The following is a 25,113-nucleotide window of genomic DNA, read 5'->3' on the forward strand; positions in this document are numbered from 1 at the left end:
TTAATTCTCTATGCACTACAGCTGTGAAGTAAAGTGAACTGAGTACTACTTGACATTGAGATATCATGAAGCTTGTGACTGAAGTGTGCATGAATAGATTGAATTTAGTTTTGGTGTCCTCCCATGATGCTCCAATTGAGAAACAATGTGTCAACTGGAAATGGAAATTGAAACTTGTGTTTCTTGCTGCATTTTATTGCTCAACACCACACCACAACAACCACAGCTATGTCCGTGAGAAGACCCAGACAGATGTTGACATGCGGGTTGGAGTGCACAGTGGTACCGTCTTGGGAGGAGTGCTGGGTCAGAAACGATGGCAGTATGACGTCTGGTCCACGGACGTCACTGTGGCTAACAAAATGGAGGCTGGAGGGATACCAGGGTAAGAACACACATTAGCTCCATTGTGTTACTTCAGCCTTTATGTCACTTTGACATCTTTCTGATGATGTCTGTGTTGCTTTCAGTCCAATTATTTTCATTTCTGGCTGGCTAAAAATGTTAAGTGTGTTAAGTTTAACACAGTGTTAAGTTTAAAACAGCTTTCACATAAAAGGCATCTGTAGCTCAGGAGGTAGAGTGGTCATCCACCAATAGTTTGATTCACAGCAAATCCTATCCACATGCCAAAGTGTATTTGGACAAGACACTGAACCCCAATTTGCTCGCGGTGGTCAGGCCAGCACTTTGCATGGTATCTGCTGTCATTGGTGTGTGAATGAGTGAATGTGAAGCAACTGTAAAGTGCTTTGGATACCAATAAGGTAGAAAAGCACTAAACAAGTGTCTACCAATAAATCAAGTCTATGTTAATGTAAAGATAGCTCTTCCCATGGTCTCATGAATATAGGATAGTTATCTGAGTTCTATTTTAATTTAAAGCAAATCAGATTTTTCCAAACGTGTTGCACAGTACAACACACCAAAGAAAACTATTCCTACATGCAAACTCATCAAGCTAAGAGCAGGTTAACTTCTCCACTGCTGCTCTTGTGGTGTCTCCCAGAAGTGTTATAAGTCAAGCCTGAATTCACCAATCTGTGATGTCAGATCTGAAAACTCTTGTCACCTAATGTACTACGTAGCTGTAAAGACACATCACAAACACAAAGAGTGAATGTATGTCAGTGCAATGGCCCACGATCAAAATGCTGACGAGGCATACATGGCGTACAAGGCATAAAATTCCATAATACATAATTCATCACGTCATCTCCTACCTAACTCCGTGTTTCATGTAGTTTAATAAGATAAGAACTTGTTATTTCCCAACTGATAGCTCAGATGATGTAATGTGATACTGATAAAAGCTCTGTAGGATAAAGGGATATAGCAGAGTTGGTAAAAATTCTGTGTGTGTTCATCAATATGTGTTGCATTTCACATTACCCTTCGTAATATCCTCACCAGCACAGTTTTGATTAGATGTCCTGTATCATACTTTTCTGTGGAGCTTAGGGGCACAGCAAAACATATCCGTGAAGACTCTGAGTCCTCCCACTCATGGGTCGCCAAATGTCTAACAATGCTATGATATGATAACGCATATTTACTGATAGGAGATCATATGGCATAGTCAATATTGCCTTGGTAGCAATATGTCATAAACTTATCATTTGTCTTTAACCTCACAATTATTTGGCAGAAGTGACTAACTGCACCTAGCAGTATGCCGGAAGGTACATAACATCAGTACTACAGTGACATGTCTTTCACAAGGGTTACACTGTCTCTTAAATTGGAGTAGAGCTTAAGCTCCTGTCACACATTTGTCACAATGTCCAAACAAATGTAAAAAGTTTCTTTATTTTGACATTAACAAATAGCAGCATGATCGTTAAGCTACAGTGAGTGTGTGTCCAAACTAAGAGAGAAGCAGTGGATCCTTTTAATGTACTTAGTTCAATATTAATTCACAAATGCTCCCATGAAGAGAGAGACTTTTTAATAGTATTACTTCATTTAAAGTTCCAAATCCTTTTTTTTTTTATATTTTATTTGTGATAATGTGGAAATAGTCACTCTGGTGTTGCTGATGAGTAAGTGGTATGTTGCCGAGGGTTGTTGTGTCCAAATCCCTTCATATCTATGCATAGGGGCACGAAAAAACACATGAAATTGCTCTCAAGACCATAGAAAATAAAACAATACACAGCATATTTCCCACTCACTTGTGTTGCAGGCAGAAATTTGTTAAAAATTTGTTTAAATATAATTTTCAACTCATTTTCAGTTTATTGTAAACTCATTATGGAGTAAACATTGTTTAATCGTACTATGTGCATAATAGTCATGTCATCATTTATTAAAAAAAAGATTTAAAAAACTGGTTAATTCTGAATCATTCTGTGTACTTCCTGTGTGCAGGATGCTGGTAAAATGAGTTTTCTATGTGGTGCTGTGAATTTTTGATAATCAGGTGGCCTGGGGCTCTGCTCTAATTATAAGCTTTAGGCTTTTCCACAGGGTGCAGAGAGAAGCATCAGGACCCAGTTTTATTGTTTCTGACCTCCTGTGATTGGACAGTTGTCTGCGCTGTCTCTCTGTGTCCACCCAATGTAACTACATCAGTTGGAGTGGTGCTGCAGCTCAGCATCTCGGTAATGTTAGTGCAGGAGGAGGAGAGGGGGAGTGGAGCCACTGAGAATAGAGAAAGGTTGGGTTTGTCTTCATAAAAACAATTTTACAAGAAAAAGGAAAATAAAGGTTATTCAGAAGCCTGCACACATCTTGTTTTGCAATCACGCACTTGTCTGGAAATCAAATCTTCACCTGACCCATACCGTTATGGTAACGGTACCTTTTGGCACAGGCAAACATTAGTTAAACATCGGGTTCAGAGAGCAATGAGTGTTGCTGTTAGTCAGCTGCAATCTCAAATAGGTAATGATAGTAAAATGTGATGAAATTGCACTAGTTGAAGAAAGTGTACCATCTTTATTGAACCTGCTACCGGCACCCATTTAGTCCATTTTTATCTGCGGCTTAATGTGTAGAATATTTTCACCTGTAACAGATGATTTTTTTTGTGCATCACCTGTGGCTACCCTCTGCTGGGACCCAGCAGCAGGCTGGTGATCATGGACAAGCTCCACCCACAGTCGCTACAGCTCTTGTTTTGACAGAGTTGGCTATCGTTAACTGGATGTAGTGGACAGTAAGTAAAGCTTTTCATTGATTTCCCTGTTTTTTTTTTTTAAAGTTTCTTTACTTTTATTTTGTTAATGATTTTCAGAAACCTGTTTAACCATCTAGACAGTGCTATGAAGCCAGTGTTGGGCTTATTTCTTAAAAAATGTAATACAGCACTCGTTACTCATTACTCTGTTTAATTTAATGGTATGCTATACTTATTACTCCCTGTCAAAAGTAACATTGATTTACTCATGTTATTTTTCTGAAGGGTTAGGATCTGAAAGATGGAGAGTCAATAACGGAAATGGGCAACATTTATTCCATCACTTATGCGGTCACAAGCTTCCTTAGTTCTTTGTTGCTTGTTGTAGCTGCTGTCGACAATTAAAATATAGTTTTAGTTTTAATCGTCTTTGTCGGAGTGTATGCCTACAAGTTTTAGATTGTAATGCTGTCTTACGTGTTTCAAGAAGAGGTTGTGTTTTTCGTAGTACAAAGTAAAAATATTAATTGTATTCTGTTACACTACGCTTTACTGGGAAAAGTAATATTATTACAGCAACGTATTACTGCCCAGCACTGTATCAGGTGAATGTTGACTTCATTCAATTACAGTTGAACTGTATTAAAACACATTCACGAAACATTAGCCCTAATTTTCATCATCAAAGACAAATACGTGAGAAGTGATCAAATGCCCATAAAAAGCAGGTAATATAACTATCAAAATAAAAACTTCATCTGTTTTTTTTATCTATCAGATGTAGCATTATTAGCTTTATCTGTCCTATTCTGTTGTTCGACCCTGGCTCAAGTGATACAGCACTTGTCTTACAATCTCAGGGTTGTTGGTTTAAATCCTGGCTCCTCCTGTCACATGTCAAAGTGACCTGAGCAAGACACTACACCTACAGCAGCTATTCCATCGGTGTGTGAGTGTCATTGTGGCTGGAAATGAATTAGAAGCAATGTAAAGTGCTTTGGAAACTGATGGGTGGGAAAGCACTGCACGTACAGACTGTTTACCATTCTTCACAGTCCCTAACCCTTCTTAGCCAAAATTTTAATTTATATTAACTCTTAAACTTATGACTTCATAGCGTGTAAGTGGGGCTATAAACAGACCTTTTTAATCAATATATAGCAGTACTCGTCAGGTTGTGATCACTACATAATCTTTATGCTTTATTCTTCTGTCTGAAGGTCTTCGATACCAGACTGGGACTAACCAGGGAAGCCTTGTCTTTCTGGACTGATCAGTACAAAACCCGCTAAAGATCCTCATCGCCCCGCTGTGACCACAGCTGAAGCTGAGAGATGCTTCTCAGCCTTTGAAAGTATTAAAGCCTTTCTGAGAAATATCAGAAAATCAGATATTTACAAGGAGAAGGAGGCAAAATGTATTTTTATATGTTGGTTTTATGGTGTCCTCAGTTGTAATATTGTTGATAATAAACCTAAATTGAACTCTGATGTTTTTGACTTTTGGTTATTTATTGACTTTAAAGTAAATTAGTGTCCATTTTTGGAAGCAAAACTGCAGTCCTAGATGTGGGGGTTGTCATGATGACAGGTGGCAGCAATATCACTGCAAATCAATGATTCTTGATACTGATACCACAGCAAAAATAATTCCAATTCAGCAACAAGAGTGGGATGGAGCCTTCAGGTGAAAAGAAGGTAGTAATGTAAGATAAAAAACTTTTTTTATAATGCCATAGCATTTCTACTGCAGTTCTTTATCATATCTTCAGTGTGGCTGAAAAGCTTGGTTTGCTCAGTGTGTGTTTGTCTACTTCACACCCATCTATCCTGCTCAATATCCTCTTCCTCACACTGATGCAGTAAAAAGACAATTAGGAGAAGTCACTTATCAGGTAGAATGATAGCTCAAAGAAAACCACAGAGACTGCAGCGCACACACAGCATGTAAACACACTTGTAGGTGTATTTTAGTATCAACTTGGTATTAAAATATCAGTTCATTTGACCTCCAGACTAGATCTACAGCAAACCTCCTGACCCAGTACAAGGCCTGCAGACCTCTCCGTTTAAATTGGTGATCTTGTTCCAAAAATCAAACTAAACATGGTGACACTGCATTTAGCCTCTCTGCTGCTCAAATATGGAAAAAACTGCCAGGAGAGCTCAAACTAAGACCTACCTCTTTGTTTGTTATTGCTTCTAATCAAATGTACTGTAGTTTTATGTAGCCAGATCCACAAGTTTATATATCTGCCCATACCTAACTATTTTCTTAGACAGTCTTTTATTTTTTTATTGTTTATATCACCTGTACACAAGTATGCACTTTTTGCAGTAAAGTCAAATAAGTGGTATTTTCTGCTGCCATGTGCCTTTTTGTTTTCTCTTTTCATTTAAATGTCATGTCACATGTACAGTACACCATCGATTTCATCTACTTTCAAGCTACTTTCACTAAGTAGCTTAACTGGACTACGCTCCTAACATTTCCCCAAGATTAATGACATATACCATATAAGTAAAACAGCTATGCATTCAGCATTAATCTCAAATGCTTCTTCAGTTCAGTACTGACCAGTGGGGAGTCCCAGGTATTTAACCTGTGTGGCGCTCACATTTTAAGGTTTGTTGAGATTAAGGTTCCTCTCCAACAGCGGGAGATTTTTACATGGGGTGACAAGTTTTGCTAGGGTGGCATGGGATGGACATCTGGGGTATTGTGCACATCCTCAGGAAATCTTTTTAAAAACAAACCCTAATTCATATTATTAGTGATAATATAACAGAAAAGAACTAAAAACATTCCATATTTGAGGTAAATGTTGAGTGCAGAGGACAAAGACACACATGTTAGGTTCATTGGTTAATCTAAATTTCCCATAGGTGTGAATGTGAGTGTAAATGATTGTCTGTGTATGTGTCTGTATTGGCCTTGGGTGGACCCTGCCTTTCACCCTACGATAGCTTGGATAGGCTCCAGCCCCCCATGACCCCAAAGAGTATAAGAAGTTACAGATATTGGATGGATTGAATTTAGCTGAAAGCATACAGCAACATCATACCACACTTTCAAAAGATTCTGATATGACTGTAAGGACCAATTAATCCAATTGTTGACTCCTCTATATGTGTGGACCAGCCGTGTCCACATCTCACAGAGCACCATGGAGTGTCTTCATGGGGAGTTTGATGTAGAGCCAGGAAATGGAGGTGACCGCTGTGACTACCTGAGGGAGAGGGGCATTGAGACCTACCTGGTGGTTGTTCCTAAAGGCCCCGTGGGAAAGAACGGCATCAATGGTGTAGTGAGTCAAGCCTGCCACACACCCACACTGCAAATATTTGGATATTCAAATGTGTAATTTTCCTGTATTCAGCCAGCTGATGAACAGAGAACGTGATGAAATGTTATATGTAAAGTGCCATTTTCATACTTTACTCACAACAAGCAACAAGCTCAAAACAATGTCAAAATGTCAAAGAAAAGAAAGAAAAGTTCTTGCAACCACTCATTACTTGTTTGCTTGTTTCACATTAGAAGCTGTCTGTGACCTCTTCCAATGGAAATTCACCACTGCTGATCAACACCACTGAGTGTAACGGCAGTGTAAACACAGCTTGCACCACACCAGAGGAACCAGAAGAACTGGACACGAGGGTAACCAAGGACTCAAACCATTAAGAGTTTAATTTTGTTTTAGCTAAATATATTAATTTAGGGCAGTAATAAACTAAAGCTATTTAAACTGAAAGCATTTAATGTTACGGTTAGTATAAGTCTTTTTAGGATGAACCCAAGTAAGGAGACTGCAAGAGGAGGTATAAAGAAAAGAGTATTTATTTATAAAGAAACAGGAGGGTTTAACAACTAAAAATCCCTCCACAGGAGGAGGGTAAAGACTTACTGAAGTAAAGGTAACAAAACAACAAACTAAACACATAAAGGGTAAACGACAGACTATGGCAGCTATACAAACAACGGGATGCACACATAAAATACTGACACACAGGTAGGGTACACACAGGGACCAGACTAGACCTTAACTTATTCTAATACACAGGTAATAGGGTTAATTAACAGGGGCAAATGAACTAAACAGGAATAAACAGAAGCGAATAAAACAAACAAACTAAACTCGAGGCAGTGGGAAATTAACGGAGATAACTAATACAGGGAACAGGGGAAGTTAAACCAATACAAAATGTAACAAAGGAGAACCAAACCATATAATAAGAAACAACCAAACCTCATAACAAGGGATAAAAAAACCATGTAACAAGGAGAGACCAAACCACAAGGGGGCAAGTCCAAAGTAGAGGACCCACGGGCGTCTAGGTCTAAGAGCCCATAGGCATACAGTACATACAGTGCCCGGAGCAGGAAGCTGACAGAAGTGACTAAACCCCTCCGGGGAGCAGACCAGGAACTGGGACGGAGGGCGAATGTCTAGCAGAAGACCGGGCAGGGGGTCGGCGGCGACTGCGAAACCCCTCCAGGGGCCGGGCCGGAGGACGTAGAGCCCGCTTAGGAGCGGGTGGGATGCCAGCTGGATAGAGAACAGGGCAGGCAGCAGACCTAGGCGCCAGAACTGGAGCAGGAGCCGAAGCAGGTGCCAGAGCTGAGGCTGTGACCGCCAACCTCAACGGCGGAACCGAAGCAGTGTAAAGCGTTTTACTACCTATTGGCACTCAAAGTGCTTTACACTGCTTCCTATTCACCCATTCACACTCACAATCACACACACACTCACACACCGATGGGGGAGCTGCTATGCAGCTGGCCAACACTCACCGGGAGCAACTAAGTTGGGGTTCAGTGTCTTGCTCAAGGACACTTCGACATGTGACTGGAGGAGGTGGGGATTGAACCAACAACTGTGAGATTGGTGGACAACTGCTCTACCTTCCTGTGCCACAGTAGCCCCACAGTTGGTGACTGCTGACCTCAGCGCCAGAACCGGACAGACAGGAACAGGAACCGGGCGCGCTGCTGCCATCCTTGGCGCTGGAAGAGGAACAGGAACCGGGCAAGCGGCTGCCGTCCTTCGCGCCGGAACCTGAGCGGGAGCAGAAGCTGGTGCCGGAGCTGAGTCGGTGATTGACGGATGGACCAGAAGCAGAGCAGGTGCCAGAGCAGAGGTTGCCGACCTCGGCGCCGAAACCAGACAGACAGGAACTGGAACTGGAGCTGAGGCTGCCGACCTCAGCGCAGGAACCGGACAGACAGGAACTGGAACAGGAGCTGAGGCCGCCGACCTCTGTGCCGCAACGGGAACAGATAATGGTCCAGCGGACCTGGGCGCACCCCTTCAAACTGCTGACGGCGTTTGACCGTACAGGAAGCAGAACAGGGGTGGCGATGTCGACCCGCACAAGAAGCGGGACAGAGGTGCAGGCTGTGTCGACCTGGGCGTGCCCCTCCGAAAACAGCTGGCGGCGTTGACCTGGGCGAACCCCTCCGAACTGCTGTCGGTGTTGGACCGCATAGGAAGCAGAACAAGGATAGAACAGGGGTAGCGGTGACGAGGCCGGGAGCTGGGGAAGGTGCGCTGAGCCAGGGCAGAGGTGACACTGTCTCCCCTCACCTCTATAGTTGGCCAGCGTCTCTAATAAGGCCGGGGCACCAGGCAGGCTACACAACCAGGGTCGTGAGCAGAAAACTTCCTTTACCTGCCTGGCGTGTCTCAGCGTCAGTAGCCCGCATACAAGAGTCCCAGAGGAAGATAAGCAGGTCTATGACTACAGGGAGTTGTTTGCACAGTTCAGAGGCTGATGCCTGATCATGAGACAAAGGGGAATTGGTCGACCGAAGGGAAGGGCTACGCTGCCTTGTAGCCCTCGGTTGTGCTGCCGAAGGTTCAGCAGACACAGGAACAGACGTTGGGGCTGCAACAGCATGGGAGACAATGAGAACAGGAGCATGTGGTGGGTTTAGGGACTGAGGTTTGGTCAGTGGTTTGGCCCTACGCCTACATCTGGTGCCCAGAGGCTGGGAAGGGATGGCGAGGCGAGATCCACTAAGTTTGTCCTTCAACTCTAACTCAGGGTGGTACCCTGAAAACTGCATAAAGGCCTCTGTGGCATCCTTGGTAAAGTAAAAAGGAAAAAAAAAACAAAAAACTCTTGCCTTTTGTGGCCGTTTCGAAATGTTACGGTTAGTATAACTCTTTTTAGGACGAACCCAAGTAAGGAGAGAGGTATAAAGAAAAGGGTATTCATTTTTAAAGAAACAGGAGGGTTTAACAACTAAAAATCCCTCCACAGGAGGAGGGTAAAGACTTACTGAACTAAAGGTAACAAAACAACAAACTAAACACATACAGGGTAAACGACAGACTATGACAGCTATACAAACAAAGGGATGCACATATAAAAGACTGACACACAGGTAGGGTACACACAGGGACCAGACTAGACCTTAACTGATTCTAATACACAGGTAATAGGGTTAATTAACAGGGGCAAATGAACTAAACAGGAATAAACAGAAGGGAATAAAACAAACAAACTAAACTCGAGGCAGTGGGAAATTAACGGAGATAACTAATACAGGGAACAGGGGAAGTTAAACTAATGCAAAATGTAACAAAGGAGAACCAAACCATATAATAAGAAACAACCAAACCTCATAACAAGGGATAAAAAAACACGTAACAAGGAGAGACCAAACCATAGACCAAAACCTTGACAGTCCAGACAGGGATCAGGCAGGACACTAACTTGTGACAAAGGCAGACAGAGTACTAACACATGCTTACACATAACACAAACTGGCAGTGGACACTGGGGAGAGCAGGGTATAAAAGGACTGGGGAACAGGTGAAACTAATCTGGACAAAATGAGGAAGGTAACAGGCAAACAGACATACAGGAAGAGACACAGGATGATCAATAAAATAAAAGCCAAAACAGGAACTAAAGCTGGATAACTTAAAGACGGGGACAGGACTGTGACATTTAAAACTTTGCCAGATTATGATATTTGCTGAGAACAAGTAGATCCGACAGTTTCGACTTTGTTTTCAGTGTGATATTTTGTGCTGCGGTTGGCACTTGAGAAAACCCCTTCTTTCTCCATTTATTTATTTTTTCTTTCGGAACTTGAGGTGGTGAATCCATCTTTTCCAAACCCTCGGAGAAGACTGCGGCTGCGGGACCTGGCCGAGAGGGTGATCGATGCTCAGGAGAATGAACAGGAGCTCAACAAACTGCTCAATGAGGCTCTGCTTGAGAGAGAGACAGTCCAGGCGTAAGTCAGACCTACTTTAATAAAAGTGTTGCCCTCACATCTGACATCGCAAACTAAACCAGTTCTCTTGTTGTTGTTGACCCATTGGTATATACACTGATTACACATATAGAAATGAGACCATGGTGGAAAATTGTGTCTTGTGTCACATAGAGCTTATTGTTTTCCAGATGAACCTGTCACCATGTTTCTTTACAAAACATACACTGATGACCCACAACATTAACACTGGTGGTCTTAATAATATTATTGAGGACAAGGGTCATCATGGCCACTCTGAGTACCACTTAAAATGTTTTACTCAAGTGAAAGTACAAAGCCGATTAACTACATTATGCAAGGCTCAGATCAAGACTTGGAAAAGATTCCTGGCCTGTTATTAAAAAGTTGATGAATCTTACAGGACTGGTTGCAATAATTACTGTAAGAGTTTTTGATTCTTCTTTTACTGAGTTCAAATTTAGGTCAGTGCCAGAAAATATCAAGTTTGATATGCTTCCCCACAGAAGAGGGTAACCATACCCATTGTTTTACTGAAAATGGGTAGAATATATATAATACTAGTTTTTAAGATCTGTTTTTTTTGACTAAGGTGTTTTTGTGTCTTCAGTCTGAAGGGGAAACACACCAATAGGCTCTCGCTGAGGTTTGTGGATCCAGACCTAGAGACTCGATATTCTGTGGAGAAGGAGAAGCAGAGCGGAGCTGCCTTCTGCTGCTCCTGTGTGGTTCTGCTCTTCACTGCAGCCATGGAGGCACTCATAGACCCCTGGTCAGTCCACAGGACCAGCACCAATCTCTGTCCATGTATACCTTATCACCTCCATTTTCCTTGCTCAAAATTAAAAATACAACAGTAAACAGAAAAACTCAAAGCTGAATTCAGTTTTCCAAATTGGTACTTTTGTCAGCCACATGAATCTGCAATTAGGATTTTGGAATTTTTTTAAAATGTGTATCAATAGAACTTTAATTTTATGGTTTGATAACATTATTGTATTTCTTCATTTTAATCCACATGTGAACACTGTGGAGAAAAAACTAAAAACACAGATCACTGTTCCTATAGACAAGGTGGTGCTGATTTTGTCCACTTGATGTACTGAAAGCTGCTTTGTTCAAAATAATACATCTGGATTTTGTTAGTTAATTACATTTTTATCGAAACGTATCTGCTTTACAAGCACATTGGGCTTGTAAGGTGATTCCAGTTCTATATATTTCTGAGTGTTTTTCTGTATGTTCATGTGTTTTGGAACAGGCTGATTGCAAACTACATCACCTTTGCAGTAGGAGAGGTCCTGCTCCTCATCCTTACAATCTGTTCTCTGGCTGCAATCTTCCCTAGAGTGAGTCACAGCACAATTTTGTCCTTTTACACTTGAGTGTTTTAACATGTTTTCACTCCTCGGTGGTACCAGGTGCCAGAAGGTCTCATCTTCTATAGATACTGTGACTACCAACCACTGTATCAGGTACTGGTAGGCAGGAGGCTTTTGGCCAGTTTCATTTTGGTCCCAACTCTCTTATAGAAGTAGTTAACTATTTCAGGAAATAATAAACATGTAGAATTATCTATTAGCTTGTAAAACTAAAATTAATGGCAGAGCTGATGTATTGGATTGTATTAGATTGCACAGGTGCCCATAATGTTAGGCTTGATGGGTGTACACTACAGTGGCATGTCCCATGTAACAACAGTTGAGTGTGTTGGGATAATGCTGTGTAGCATACAGCATGTGTGGCATGGAGCGTTACTTTTGATTCCATCTCATCATGGAAATTCAGATGTATTGACCTCATGCAGGCAAGCCAGCATTGACTGCTGCTGTTACAGGCTCCACAGGTTCGGGTCAGTCAGCAACATGCACAGTCAGCCAGTCAATCACATAGACTTAGAAAAAGCAGGGTCATTGTAAACCACGCTGGGGCTCTATAGTACTGGTCAATAGTACATCAAATATCAGTCCCATGAGCCTGCAGGACTGTTTCCATGAACGCAGCACACTCCTGTGGCACATTTATATGTATGTGACCATCTTCACTGTATATTGTCACAGCTGTGAGCTGTCTCACTGTGGCCATTTTAGCATGGAAGTGTAACTAATAACATTCGTAATGGCAACATTCCATTTAGCTGTCTACAGGATGCATGGCTCTTTTTGTGGGGTGCTTTTATGTTCCACCTGTGTCTTTCCTGTTGGTATATCAAAATGTCTTTAAAGCTCTACTTATCTGCAGTTGTTAAACTATGTCCTTTTACATTTCTCTTTGCATTCGTATTTGTTTTAGGTCTTTCCCAAGAAGCTGGTGTCTTTCTCCACCTGGATCGACCACACCCGCTGGGCTCGTAACACCTGGGCCATGGCAGCCATCTTCATCCTGACTATGGCCGACATCATAGATATGGTGAGTTGCCTTCTTAAATCGACAACATTTGTATTAAGTGGATGAATTAATTTTTGTAGAATATGAAATAATGCACTCAGTGCACTGAGTTTTCAGAAGGCTGTTCCTTTGACCTGTGGGCCACAGGAAAAGCATAGGTACAAAGCTGGAAAGAAACCTGTTGAACTTGTGATGATGTTGCTGAAGGACAGCAGAAACCATAGTGCACTGATTAATGTTAATAATCACACTGAACTCGTGTCTCTGCACTCTCTAGTTGAGTTGTTTGCCTCGAGTCCCAGACTCAAGCAGCACAACAGTGGCCCCCTACACCTCCTCCTCTTCTTCCTCCTCCACCTGGTCAAGCCCAGACGGTTGCGTAGACAACCCCAAATATTACAGCTACATCGCAGTTTTGGCACTGATGGCTACCACCATGCTGGTTCAGGTCAGTCATATGGTCAAGCTCACACTGATGCTGCTCATCACTGTGGCCACCGGCATTGTGAACATCTACAGTTGGAAGGACATTTTCGACCGCTACGATGCGGCCCGCTTCCAGGACTACAGGTGAGGCAGAGAAGAAGCCAAGGTCATCTGTGTAAAGCACAAATATCACACACCTGGTATTATGTGCACACCAACAATCAATAATAAAAACAAACGTGGACATGTGCTCACATCTTTGTTTCATGTCAGGTTGTGTTTGGTACGTTAAAGTAATTGCGGAGTGGCAGTAAAAATGTCACATTTATCAATGTTGTTTTTTGCAGATCACACCTGGTGCCATCCAAGTTTGCAATGGCAATTATGATCTTCATGATGATGGTCAGCTTCTATTATTTCTCCCGACATGTAAGTTGATGGCTGCTGTGTGTGCTTTAGCAGCAACGGTACAGCAAAAGAGAAGTTGGAAGACTGATCAATTTGTGTATTACAATAAATGGTCTTTACATTACATCTGCTAATTTAATGTCAGCCACACTACTCAAAAAAGTTGGGAAAGGGGTAAACAAAAGACTAGAAAAGTGGTGTAATGCAAAACTAAACTAATGAGGGTAATAGACAATTGATCAGTATCATGATGGGATATAAAAAAGCAGTACAGAGAAGCCAAGTCTTTCAAAAGTAAGAATGGGACGTTCATCCCGCTATGAAAAAATTCATGTTCAGTTCCTTGATAATAAAATTTGTAAATTTAAATTGCAAAGAATTTGGGGATTTTGTTATCAATGGTTCAAAATATTATTAAAATATTCACAGAATCTAGAGAAATATGTACAGAAGCGCAGAATCAATATTGAATGGTTGTGATATTGGGGTCCTGCATTAAATATAGACAAGATTCTGTTGTGGAAAACAGCCCATGGGCTTAGGAACACCTCTGAATATCATTGTTAGTGAACACAGTTTCTTGGTGCATCTATAAATGTAAGTTTAAAACTCTACCATGCAAAGAAGCAACCACATATAAAAACGATCCAGAAACAGCATGGCTCAGTAGTAAAAGAGTCCAGGTACTAAACTGACCTGTCTGCAGTTCAGACCTTGTCACCCACTGAAAACATTTGGAGCATTAAAAAGTGAAAAGTGCTACAAAGAAGACCCCAATCTGTTGAGCAGCTGAAGTCTTATATCAAGCTAGTAACATTTTGCCTTCAAAACTAAAGCAATTGATTGCCTCATTTACTTTTCACATAGTGTTTTGCAAAGAAGAGGTAATGCCACACAGTGGTAAACCCTGTCTCAACTTTTTTGAGAGATTCATTTGAAAATTAGCAAATATTTTTTGAATACTTTTTCTGGAAATACTTTTCTGGAAATGGAGTTCTAATTTAAAGCATGTACAGTTCAAATACTAACACCAGTGCCTGCTGTTGCCTGAAGGTGGAGAAGCTCGCTCGCACCCTGTTCCTGTGGAAAATTGAGGTCCATGAGCAGAAGGAGAAAGTGTATGAGATGAGGCGCTGGAATGAAGCACTGGTGACCAACATGCTTCCTGAACATGTGGCTCGACACTTCCTAGGCTCCAAGAAAAGGGACGAGGTAACATCCTGACATCCTTACTGCAGTGTAGATGCAATGACTGAATGTGAACACTGATTTCAAGACTTTTGTTCTTTGATCATACTTTTTTCAACCAATTTTTATTTACACTGCTTAATTGCAGTGTGTTTATGAGTGGTTTTTTTTTTGTCAGAGTTGTCTCTCTTAAAATCCTATTGTAATAGGGCTAGGTCACACGGACAGAAAATTATATTTCTGTATTTCTGGGGTGAATATATATAATATACAGTATATCTTCATATTTTCGACAAAGTAATCTGAATGTTCAGGTGTAGTTTAAAGCCACATGTGAGCACTTTTATTAATATAGACTGTGTTCAAGTGTTAATTTTGTCACTTAGTCTATAACTTGTTTTAGTCGGCGACTAAAATATATATATATATATATATATATATATATATATATATAGAGAGAGAGAGAGAGAGAGAGAGAGAGAGAGAGAGAGAGCCTACTTCTATTTCCCTTTTTTATAGTTTTAGTCACAAAACTCTATCTTTTAGTCTAGTTTTCATTAGTGTTTTTAGTCACTTTGTCCCATGTTTTTATTATTTATATCTATATATTTATATAATAGGCTATTATCATATATCCAGGAACGGTGGCAGTGACCACCTACCGACCATAGGGTCGGAGGTTCACGCCCTAGTCTTCCTGACCACATGTTGAAGTGTCACTGGCCAAGACACTGAACCCCCAACAGCCCATCCCCATCCCCAGCCATGCAGTGCCAGTCCCAAGCCCGGTAGAAATTGGGGAGGGTTTCGGCAGGAAGGGCGTAAACAAAAAAGACTAGGGATCCGCTGAGGCAACCCTGAACTCACGGGATAAGCCGAAAGGACAAAAATCAAATAAATAAATAAAAATAATCATATATCGAGGTATGTTGAGGCAAAAGCTGTTGCAACTTTGTTGTTGCAGGTCTTCTCATCTATTGCAAGATTAGTACAAGTGTTGGCTGTTAACTCAGAAATCAGGTTTTCATGTAATTGGGGAAATAATTTTAAATGCATTTCACTAACCTTTACTGTAAAAGTACAGATGACTAACTGACTTTTTCTTTATTTTTGTTTTTTGGCTTTGTGTGTCTCTTAGTAGTGACAGTGCAGGAAGAGCCGCACAAAGTCTTATTTGCTTTGTGCTTATAAATGCATTGGAAAGCAACTCAGGTATTAGTTTCAGTTTTAGTCAGACATTGGGCAGAGTTTAATTTAAAAAGAGGAGTCCTTGCTCCATGTTATGATTTCTTCTTTCTGGTGCTTGTCCTGTTTGCAGCTTTTCGTCGTTTTGTAAAAAGCTGATTAGGAACCTGGTTATGTAAGTGTATGAAATGAGGTGCTTGAATGGTTAATGGAGAAATCAATGACAAATCAAGGTTCTCCAGGAAAAATCTACCTGGGCAAGTCAGTTATGGATAATGGTGCTGTGTCCCTCCATGTTGCAGGATAATGTACGATTGAGCCATGCAGGAACAGTGGTAGGGTAAATGGTCTGCACTTATATAGCACTTTTCTACCTATTGGCACTCTTGTTGTCTCATCCCATACCTCAGTTTAAGTATACTGATATTTCTAAAAATTCAATATACTGCCCGGCCCTATATTCCTGGAGTGTATTTTATCAACTATGAGGATTGGTTCATCACTTCCACTGATCTCCTGAGTTCTTGCTGTTCCAGGAACTGTACAGTCAGTCCTACGATGAGATTGGAGTCATGTTTGCTTCAATCCCCAACTTCTCCGACTTCTACACAGAGGAGAGCATCAACAATGGAGGGATCGAATGTTTACGGTTTCTCAACGAGATCATCTCAGACTTTGACAGTGTAAGCAGGTTTGCTTATTTGTGCTCCAATGTGCAGCTGTCACACTACAGATAGACAAACACAGCAACATTATATTTGATTTGCTTAGATTTGAAGGTAATTTAACACATTACCAGCTTTACCAGTGATTAGTGGGCAAATACCTGCCCACCATTTCCTTCTCACCTAATAACAGGAAGCAGTTTAAAGTAGTTGTAGGCTGCTTTAAACACCTATACCATTAGTACATGTAAACATGAGTTCTCACCTGTATCCATGTCAGCTGCTGGATGAGCCTCAGTTCCGTTGCATCACAAAAATCAAGACCATTGGCAGCACGTATATGGCAGCATCAGGTGTCACACCAGATGTCAGCAACGGCTACACCTGCATGAAGGTCAGCATTGTCAAAGGACTTCTTAAGGCTTAAGTGTGTATTTCTGGTTGAACTAACATGAAAATGCACTGCTGATCTTAAATAATATTAAAATAAAGCAGCATATCAACATGGTAGAGTGTACTGTCTTGGTTTTCACGAGTGATGACAAAGGTGATGTTTTTATCTGACAGAAGGAGGAGCAGTCAGACAGAGAGCGCTGGCAACACCTGGCAGATCTGGCAGACTTCGCTTTGGCCATGAAGGTCACACTCATGAACATCAACTACCAGTCGTTCAACAACTTCATGCTGCGCATTGGTAAGTGCTAATTTCTGAGTTTGTGTTGTTGTATGTCTGAGAAGAATCTTACGGAGCTTAGTACGAAAAAGGGTGGGCAGGTAGACCAGTCACATGTCGATCCCCCAACTATTTGTGTTTGTGTAGCTCACAGCATTTTCATACAGTCCATTGAGCTGCTTACTGATGAAACTACCACTTTTGATGCAGTGACAGTGGAATCACTTTGCTCTGTCAGCATGGTTAGACACAGGTACACCTGACTTGAAGTGATCCCTTTCAGGTCTCATATGTGCATGTGTTATTGAAATAAAAGTTGAATAATGTCAAGTTGACAAACCTTGACTTTCCTTTGGATTGCTTTCAGCCACATTCTGTGAACAATCCATTTGGTCTGTCACTATATGCTATTTACATATTGCAGTTAAAACCTGAAATTGAAATAAATTTTGAGCTAAGGTTGTAAATACAAATGCATTTTTTTTTCAATACAGTTGTTTTGGGACTTTGTGTCACTTTCAAATGAGTGGGAAACTGTATTAAACTGAACTATTTTAACTTTAACTACATATCATTCTTAACATTTCTATTTTCAAGTGCATGTTGTATTGTTTTCATTGCTTCTTAACTGAAACAGAAAATGGGAAATTGGACAAAACATGATGCAGGCTGTAAAAAATGGAAATGAGAGAAAGTTGATGAGGAGCAAGGTTCTCACAGGTAAAGTCTTAACATTTATTTATCTCACACATTACATTTGTCTCTTTCAGGTTTGAATAAGGGCGCAGTGTTAGCAGGAGTGATCGGTGCCCGGAAACCCCATTATGATATCTGGGGCAACACTGTGAATGTGGCCAGTCGCATGGAGTCCACAGGGGTCATGGGAAACATCCAGGTACAGAGCTGAGCCATACTGCAATCCTCTGCTTACAGGGAAAAATAAGGTTTACTACTTGCTTAGACAATTAGGGCTGTTTCTAGTTTTATAATGCAATTGTTTATTATTCATGTATCACTGTGTGGAAAAATCTGCATCTGTCCATCCATTCTGTGCATGACTGCCGTCAGTCCCTGTGACCTGTGGAGGGGCGGTTGTGATACGGAACACCAAGTTTAGAACAAAATAATTAATTTGTAGTGACCATTACATCCCTCCCTGCCTTGGTAACATTAGTACAAGACAGAGCTATGGATTCAACTTAACAGACTGGACTCCCACATGTTTGTTTAACAAAAGGATTCGCATGTGGTTACTTCTTTCATAGACTCCCGTTCTGTGAAATGAATAGCCAGAATTGACACCCACAATTCACACATGAAAAGTGTGTGCCGGCCTAACTTCGTAGGTGGAGCCTCAAAGAATCGCACTTAGTTTTCCAGCAAATCCCACAGAAGCTCATTAAGGTTAAGATCTGGAGAATCTGGAGGCCAAGGCAACACCTTGAACTCCTTGTTACATTTCTCAAACCAGTCCTAAACAATGTTCTCATTGTGGAAAGTGCATTATCCTCCTTAAAGTGCCACTGCTATCAGTGAATGCAATTGTCATGAAGGTTTTGCAACTCAAATTTATTTATATAGCGCCAACCTTCTTCTATTGCAGTTCTGAGGCTCGCTTGACCATTGTAGTTTGGACACATCCACCTCAACCGGTCTGCACTTGACACTTGTTAATCATGGCCAGCATTTCATTTTTTTAACATTTTGTGCTACAGTAGCTCTTCTGTGAGATAAGACCAGACAGACCACCCTTCACTCCCCATGCGCATGAATTGGCCTTTGGCGTCCATAAGCCTTTTTGAAGTTCTAAAAATTCAAGACATTTGTTTTTCTTCCTTGGAAAGTTTGCTGGGTCCTGATCACTGCACACCAGGAGCACTCTAAAAGACCTGCTGTCTTTGAGATAATCTGACCAATGATGCCAGCCATCAAGAGCTGCCAGTGAAACAAGATGATCCGTGTCATTCAGTTTACCTGTTAGTAATTTTAATGATGTGGGTGATGTATATTTATCACAACACCAGTATAGCATCAGCATGTTTTAATTACCTTCACATGACTATCTTACAGATTACCACCAGTTTCTTTCACTCTCAGTGCTCTATCATCAACCTGGTTTCCAGCTCTGGTTTGAAGCAGCTCTGAAACTTGGCTCAAAAGCTCGAAAGCTCAAGAATTTACTGTCCACTACTGGCTCAGCCTCAAACAGACAGACACAAGCTGGTTGGTGGACGTATTCTTAGCAGCTGAAGAGCCAGATATGTCTGACAGGAGTTGGTAGAGACCAAAATCCCAGCTACAAGAAAGTGTTGTTTGGTTTAGACTTATGAGATGAACCTAAAATTACTGCAAATTGCTCTGTGCCTCCTGGATGTGTAAATCTAAATTTTACATATTAACTTACAGTATTATTTCAGAAATGTGTGTCTGTTGTGGATTTTTTTCTGCTTTCAAGTAGCAAATAAATCAATTAACGCAGCTTTTTGTACAGCTCTTGACATGCAATGTGAGAGCCTGCAGGTACAGTTATTTTTATGTTGAGAATGAACACAGTATTCCCAGTTTTGTTTTCATTATCTCTTCAGTGGTGCTTGATTAATTCTTATTTAAAGGATAATTTAGGTATTTTTTCAAATTAATCATATTATTCTAAAGTGCCACACAGACACTAAAACCAACATTGAATCTTATCTACTAAGTTTTGGTTAGGTGTTAGCCTGAAGCCTGGGTTCCACCTTGCATGTTCTGCATGTGCAGTTGACCAGCTGTGGTAGAAGGAAATTGGAGCATATGGTGCAACGTTTGTTAAGAAATATCAGGATCTCTGTTTTTACAATGAACAATTATGTCACTCAGTGGAGGAGTTTGTCTGGCTGATGTGTTTTTTAATGGAGTGGAGGTTTATGGTGCAGACAATTAAGATAATGCAGACTCCAGAATGACAAACAATACGCAGATTCATTGTTGGCTTCAGTGTTTGTGGACAATACATTTACTTAAGACAATGACCAAAATTATCCTTCAAATAAATTTTGTGTGTGTGTTTGTGTTGCCCCCAGGTGGTGGAGGACTGCTACAACATCCTCAAGGAGTATGGCTTCCGCTTTGTAAGGAGAGGGCCTATCTTTGTGAAAGGAAAAGGAGAGCTGCTCACTTATTTTCTGAAGGGAAGAGACAAACAAGGCTCATTTATCAACGGCTCCTCTGTCACTCTGCCACACCAGGTGGTGGACAGCTAAGGAGGACCCACACTGCCCAACACACACAAACACACGCGTGCACACGCACACCCAACTTGAGTGTGACTGAACAGTATGTTTACATGTCAAATAAAATACAGGTGAAACATGGTCATACACTGGCAACAACACACCAACCACTAGTACTGAACACACACAGACACACCTGTTCATTGTCTATGGAAAGACATATTTGCCAACATGGACTGCATTTGCATCCGACTGTCAAGTTTCATAAAATTCCAAATACATAAAATTTGAATAAATTACCTAAAAAGAAATAATATAAACAGCCAGTGTAGATACTTACACTACAGGGTTAAGCAAATAAAATGGACTATAAAGTGTAGATGCTGTGTTGTCAAGTGTTAGCCACAGGTTTTCCTTTCTGTTGAGCTGCTCATAAGCACTTATCTTTTAAGAACCCCTGTTTTTGTGCCCATACCTAAACTTACATTTAATAAAATCCAGAGAAATCCTCTTCCACACTGACAGTGTCTGAATGGAATCAGCCCCATGTTGATTGCAGCTCTGTCAGCCATTGGTCACGTGCATTGTATGTATTTTGAGTCCTTTCACACAAAGCTTTTAAATCACAGTTTCTCATTGTGAAATCACTAAATATTAAATTCAGCATTTTAGCATAAGGATGATTAAATCATACTGTTGTATATTAAAACAATGATGGACTTTATCTCTTTCCATAGATTCTTCTCAGATGACACACATGCACGCACATGAACCCTTTTGCATATACACTAGTTTTAATCCCATCTCTTCAGCACATTAACACTTCGGGTTGAATAATGAGCCTCTTGTCTGGACATCACTCCCCTTGTACAAACTGACAAACTGATCCTAGTTCAGATTTTCTGTCTCTGATGAGAAAGAGGATTTGGAAGTGGACCAATGAGAAGCCAGAGTGTAACCGACCTCCCACTGCTGCTGCCCATGTATGCTTGTGGGTGGGACTGTATGCATCGTGTGTTTTTCCACAGTTGAAGTATTGGTTCTCCTTGATTCTGATCTGGAAACAGGTTACAAGTTTCACAAACTGTGCTCTCCTCTCTGCTACTGGACAGCAACACTTCACCGCTGGCTTCTAGACATTTGCTGAACATGAGAGAAAACACACGTCTGTACTGTGAGTTTTAGCAGAGGGATAGGTGACATATGGCAGAAATATTTTTCACACTGATTGTGGACTGATGGAAGTGCCTATCACAGTAATTTCAATATTTTTAATTAAACTGAAAGATTCCATTGTACAGTTAATAGCTGAGATTTGACAGTAGGTTGAAACATTCTAAATAGGGCCCTGAGCAATGATTGCTGATGATTTGACAGGGTTGAAGCAAACCTTGAAAAATAATCTCTAAATTAAGTGTTAAAGTTAATTGGTTAAAATTTTTTTTCAATCTATGGGATCCATTTTCTATAAAACCCCCTTTTTTTAAAACAAGTTGGGAAATTGTGTAAAATGTAAACAAAAACAAAATGCAATTTTTTGCAAATCATTTGAAACCTATTTTTTTAAATAGAACAAAGACAACTGAAAAGTGAGAAATGTATTTATTTATTTATTATCAAATGTATACCTCAAATTTAAATGCCAACAACACATTTGATGGGATAACAAAACACTAAAAGAGTTGTGTAAAAGGGAAAACATACCTGTTAGAAAGTTAACAGGTTGGTAAAGTGAATAGGTTTAAAAAGGGCATCATAGTTGAGCTGATGCTTTCAGTATATAAGAATGTACGAAGTTCAAACCTTTAAAGAAGTGCATGTTCAACACCTTGAGAATAAAGAATTAAAAAAATTTCGGCATCTAACGTTAAAACATTTAGAGAATTTGGGTAAATCTCTTTACACAATACAATACAAACAAGGCCCAAAGCCATTATTGAATGCTTGTGATCTTTGGATCCTTAGGCAGCACTGCCTTAAAAACAGCCATAATTCTATGTTGATATCATCAGAAACAGTTTGCTGCTACATCCGATTCTACCGTGCAAAGGAACAACCAGATATAAAAAGGTTCATAAATGCTTATTTCAGCTAGACAAAGCCAAATTACTAAATTATTAAACAGCTGGTCACATCCGTTACAGTAAGTATTGGTAAAGAATGAGGTGATGCAAGGAAGTGGTAAACATCATCTTGTCTCTCATATTTTTGAGACATGTTGGTGCCATTAAATTCTAAACAAGCAATTAGCTTTAAAAAAAACAATTTCCCAGTTTCAACTATTTAGAATCAAATGGTTTTCAAATGATTTACAAATCTTTGGGATTTTTACATTTAGTGATGTTTCCTTGACAATATACTCACGTCACTTAACATGATATGTATGTAAAAAAGGCCACAGAGGAAACAAGCTGTTATAAAATGTAATTTTCCTTTAATTGCATGGTGGTTGTGGAAATATGGCTGCATAGAAAAACTAAAAAAGAAGAAAATAATTTGAGGAAGTAGCTAATTTTATAGTGTAAAATAACAACAGGAAAAAAATGTTCAAAGACTTGAAATTGTTGAAATTGCCTGTTCATAGTGTTTTGTGTAGATGTGGATCAGCCCCATTTCCACCTGGTACCAAAATAAAAATCTGTAGCTTTTGATGGATAGAAAATGCACAATAAGAATGGACACATGTACATATGCAGGTCTCAGTGTAAGGAGACCAGCCCTAGAAGTGGATTCTGTGTCTCTACCTGCATCAACACACATACAGATCTCAAGGTAATATTAGGTGGAAATTAAGTTTTCATTTTCTATTAAATCCTGGCCTGCAGTTGTTTGCATCTGTTTATAAATGGACAGATAGTCCAGAATAGACACAGAAATGTGTGATTGGTGAGGTCAAAAGTAATTTAGCAGAACTCCAGAGGTTCACCATGACCTAACAGAAAAAAATGACAGCAGTCAAACACCATGGACTAATCTTTCACTGCTTCTACACATCTCACTCTACCCAAGGTTAAATGAGGGTGGAAACAAATCATGTGTCGCTTAAAGTTTAAAAAACCTAAATAAAAGTTGGCCTAATTATCTTAGATTTTAGAGCAATTGTACATGTTTGTTAAGAAATGGTAAAAGAGGTCTGCAAAGGTGTAGCCCTGAAACCCAGGACTATTTCATTTTAGTCACAGCACCTGTCTTTTTGCTTATGACAACACACCAAATTAGCTTTCATGTAAGAAAGTGTGAATTTGGGCTTAGGCCTTGGAAATGACAGCAGTGTCATGGAGTGAACGAGCACATTGGAGGCAGCTGTACTGTATTTGAATTTGGGGGAAAAGTATTAAGGGAGCCACTGCTCTTCCCCTGCTGAATATAAACCCATTAGTGTCCCCATTGACTGGGATCAAAGTGCAATAGTTTCTTCTTCTACAAACCTGACACTCCTCTTTTATGGAAAGGTTCAGTGATTCCTTCCCCTTTAATTCATATTTTTATAATGCACTGTTTTGTTCTGTTTTAACAAAGGCAAAGAGGACTGTAGAAGTTCTCACTGTACATAGAATTTAGACTGTGTTTATTGGTCAGATTTTTTTTTTATTGACAAGGATTTTGTTTTTTCGTACGCAGATGTGAAAGTGCCAATGATAAATTACCACAGGTGTAGTACTGTACCACCACAGGAACATTGGCAGGCCATCTAGAGAGCCTACATGACCAGGGGGGACTGATGGCATCAAATGGCAAAAAAAATAAAAATAAATAAAAAGCTATTCAATCCTGTAGCTCTAGTTGTTACTGTTAAGAATTTGATTTTAAAATTGAATTCCCCTGTTTTTGTGGATTGATTCACACACTCTTTAGGTCTACTTAGCCTGTTCTAAACAGTTTATCCAAATCCTGTTTTTCAAGTTAAGTTTCTGTCTGTACCCTCTTTCAATTCAGTTGTTTGTCATCTTAAGGTGAGTTGAATAAAGTAATCTAATAAGGACAAGGCTCTGTGTCGATATTCTTTCTGCAGCTTTGGGCAAAGAGCCTGACAACAGCATCACTAAAATACTTGACAGAATTTAATCGGGTTCTTGTTCAATTTCTCTCTTCAACACAGCTCTGATGTAGTTGGTAACACTAAACATGCCATTACACTAACATGCAGCTTGACCGATCATATATACACCACATTGAAGATCTGCTCCTCGGGAGGAAAAGGTTGTAGAATTAGTTGTTCGTTGATTTTGATTAATGGAACAAGGTGAGAGAAGATCACACATGTAGATGTCCAAGGATTGTGATTTAAAAACAATCTCAAACTGTGGCTGAATTGACATTAATTTGAACATGCTTTTAAACTGAATGTATTAAGCTGACAACAAGGGGGTTTATTGGAGAGGCAGACAAAGTGAGAGAGCAGTTTTGTTGTTGTTAGTGATCAACCAGTCGCTAATCCCTAACTAAGTGTGGGTTTAGTTGTGTGTGTCCATGAGCTGCCACACTGACAGCGACTGTTGTGAGTTGATGTTTTCTATATGGTGTAAAGAGAATGGGGGGTGGGGACAGCGCCCCCAAACGGTGACGCAGCGCGCACGAACAGACGTGAAGGAATTTCCG

The 25,113-nt window shown here is 40.3% G+C and overlaps 1 protein-coding gene across 4 annotated transcripts in view; it reads left to right on the forward strand.

The window, feature by feature from the left end:
• The window catches only part of adcy3a (adenylate cyclase 3a), a 39,749-nt gene extending 17,199 nt beyond the window's left edge, over window positions 1–22,550 (forward strand). For 3 of the 4 annotated variants that reach the window (XM_067509432.1, XM_067509433.1, XM_067509434.1), the window contains exons 7-21: window positions 227–385; window positions 6,263–6,428; window positions 6,662–6,781; window positions 10,230–10,372; window positions 10,983–11,144; window positions 11,634–11,721; window positions 12,665–12,781; window positions 13,038–13,330; window positions 13,534–13,615; window positions 14,648–14,806; window positions 16,504–16,650; window positions 16,913–17,026; window positions 17,200–17,326; window positions 18,076–18,200; window positions 20,365–22,550. In XM_067509432.1, the coding sequence (XP_067365533.1) occupies window positions 227–385; window positions 6,263–6,428; window positions 6,662–6,781; window positions 10,230–10,372; window positions 10,983–11,144; window positions 11,634–11,721; window positions 12,665–12,781; window positions 13,038–13,330; window positions 13,534–13,615; window positions 14,648–14,806; window positions 16,504–16,650; window positions 16,913–17,026; window positions 17,200–17,326; window positions 18,076–18,200; window positions 20,365–20,544 (2,182 nt within the window). In that variant the 3' untranslated portion in view covers window positions 20,545–22,550. The remainder of the gene's footprint in view (window positions 1–226; window positions 386–6,262; window positions 6,429–6,661; window positions 6,782–10,229; window positions 10,373–10,982; window positions 11,145–11,633; window positions 11,722–12,664; window positions 12,782–13,037; window positions 13,331–13,533; window positions 13,616–14,647; window positions 14,807–16,503; window positions 16,651–16,912; window positions 17,027–17,199; window positions 17,327–18,075; window positions 18,201–20,364) is intronic. The other variant, XM_067509435.1, reaches the window with a different exon arrangement.
• The last annotated feature ends 2,563 nt before the right edge of the window (window positions 22,551–25,113 follow it).

Source organism: Channa argus, chromosome 7, assembly GCF_033026475.1.
Source record: "Channa argus isolate prfri chromosome 7, Channa argus male v1.0, whole genome shotgun sequence".
Lineage (NCBI taxonomy): Eukaryota > Metazoa > Chordata > Actinopteri > Anabantiformes > Channidae > Channa > Channa argus.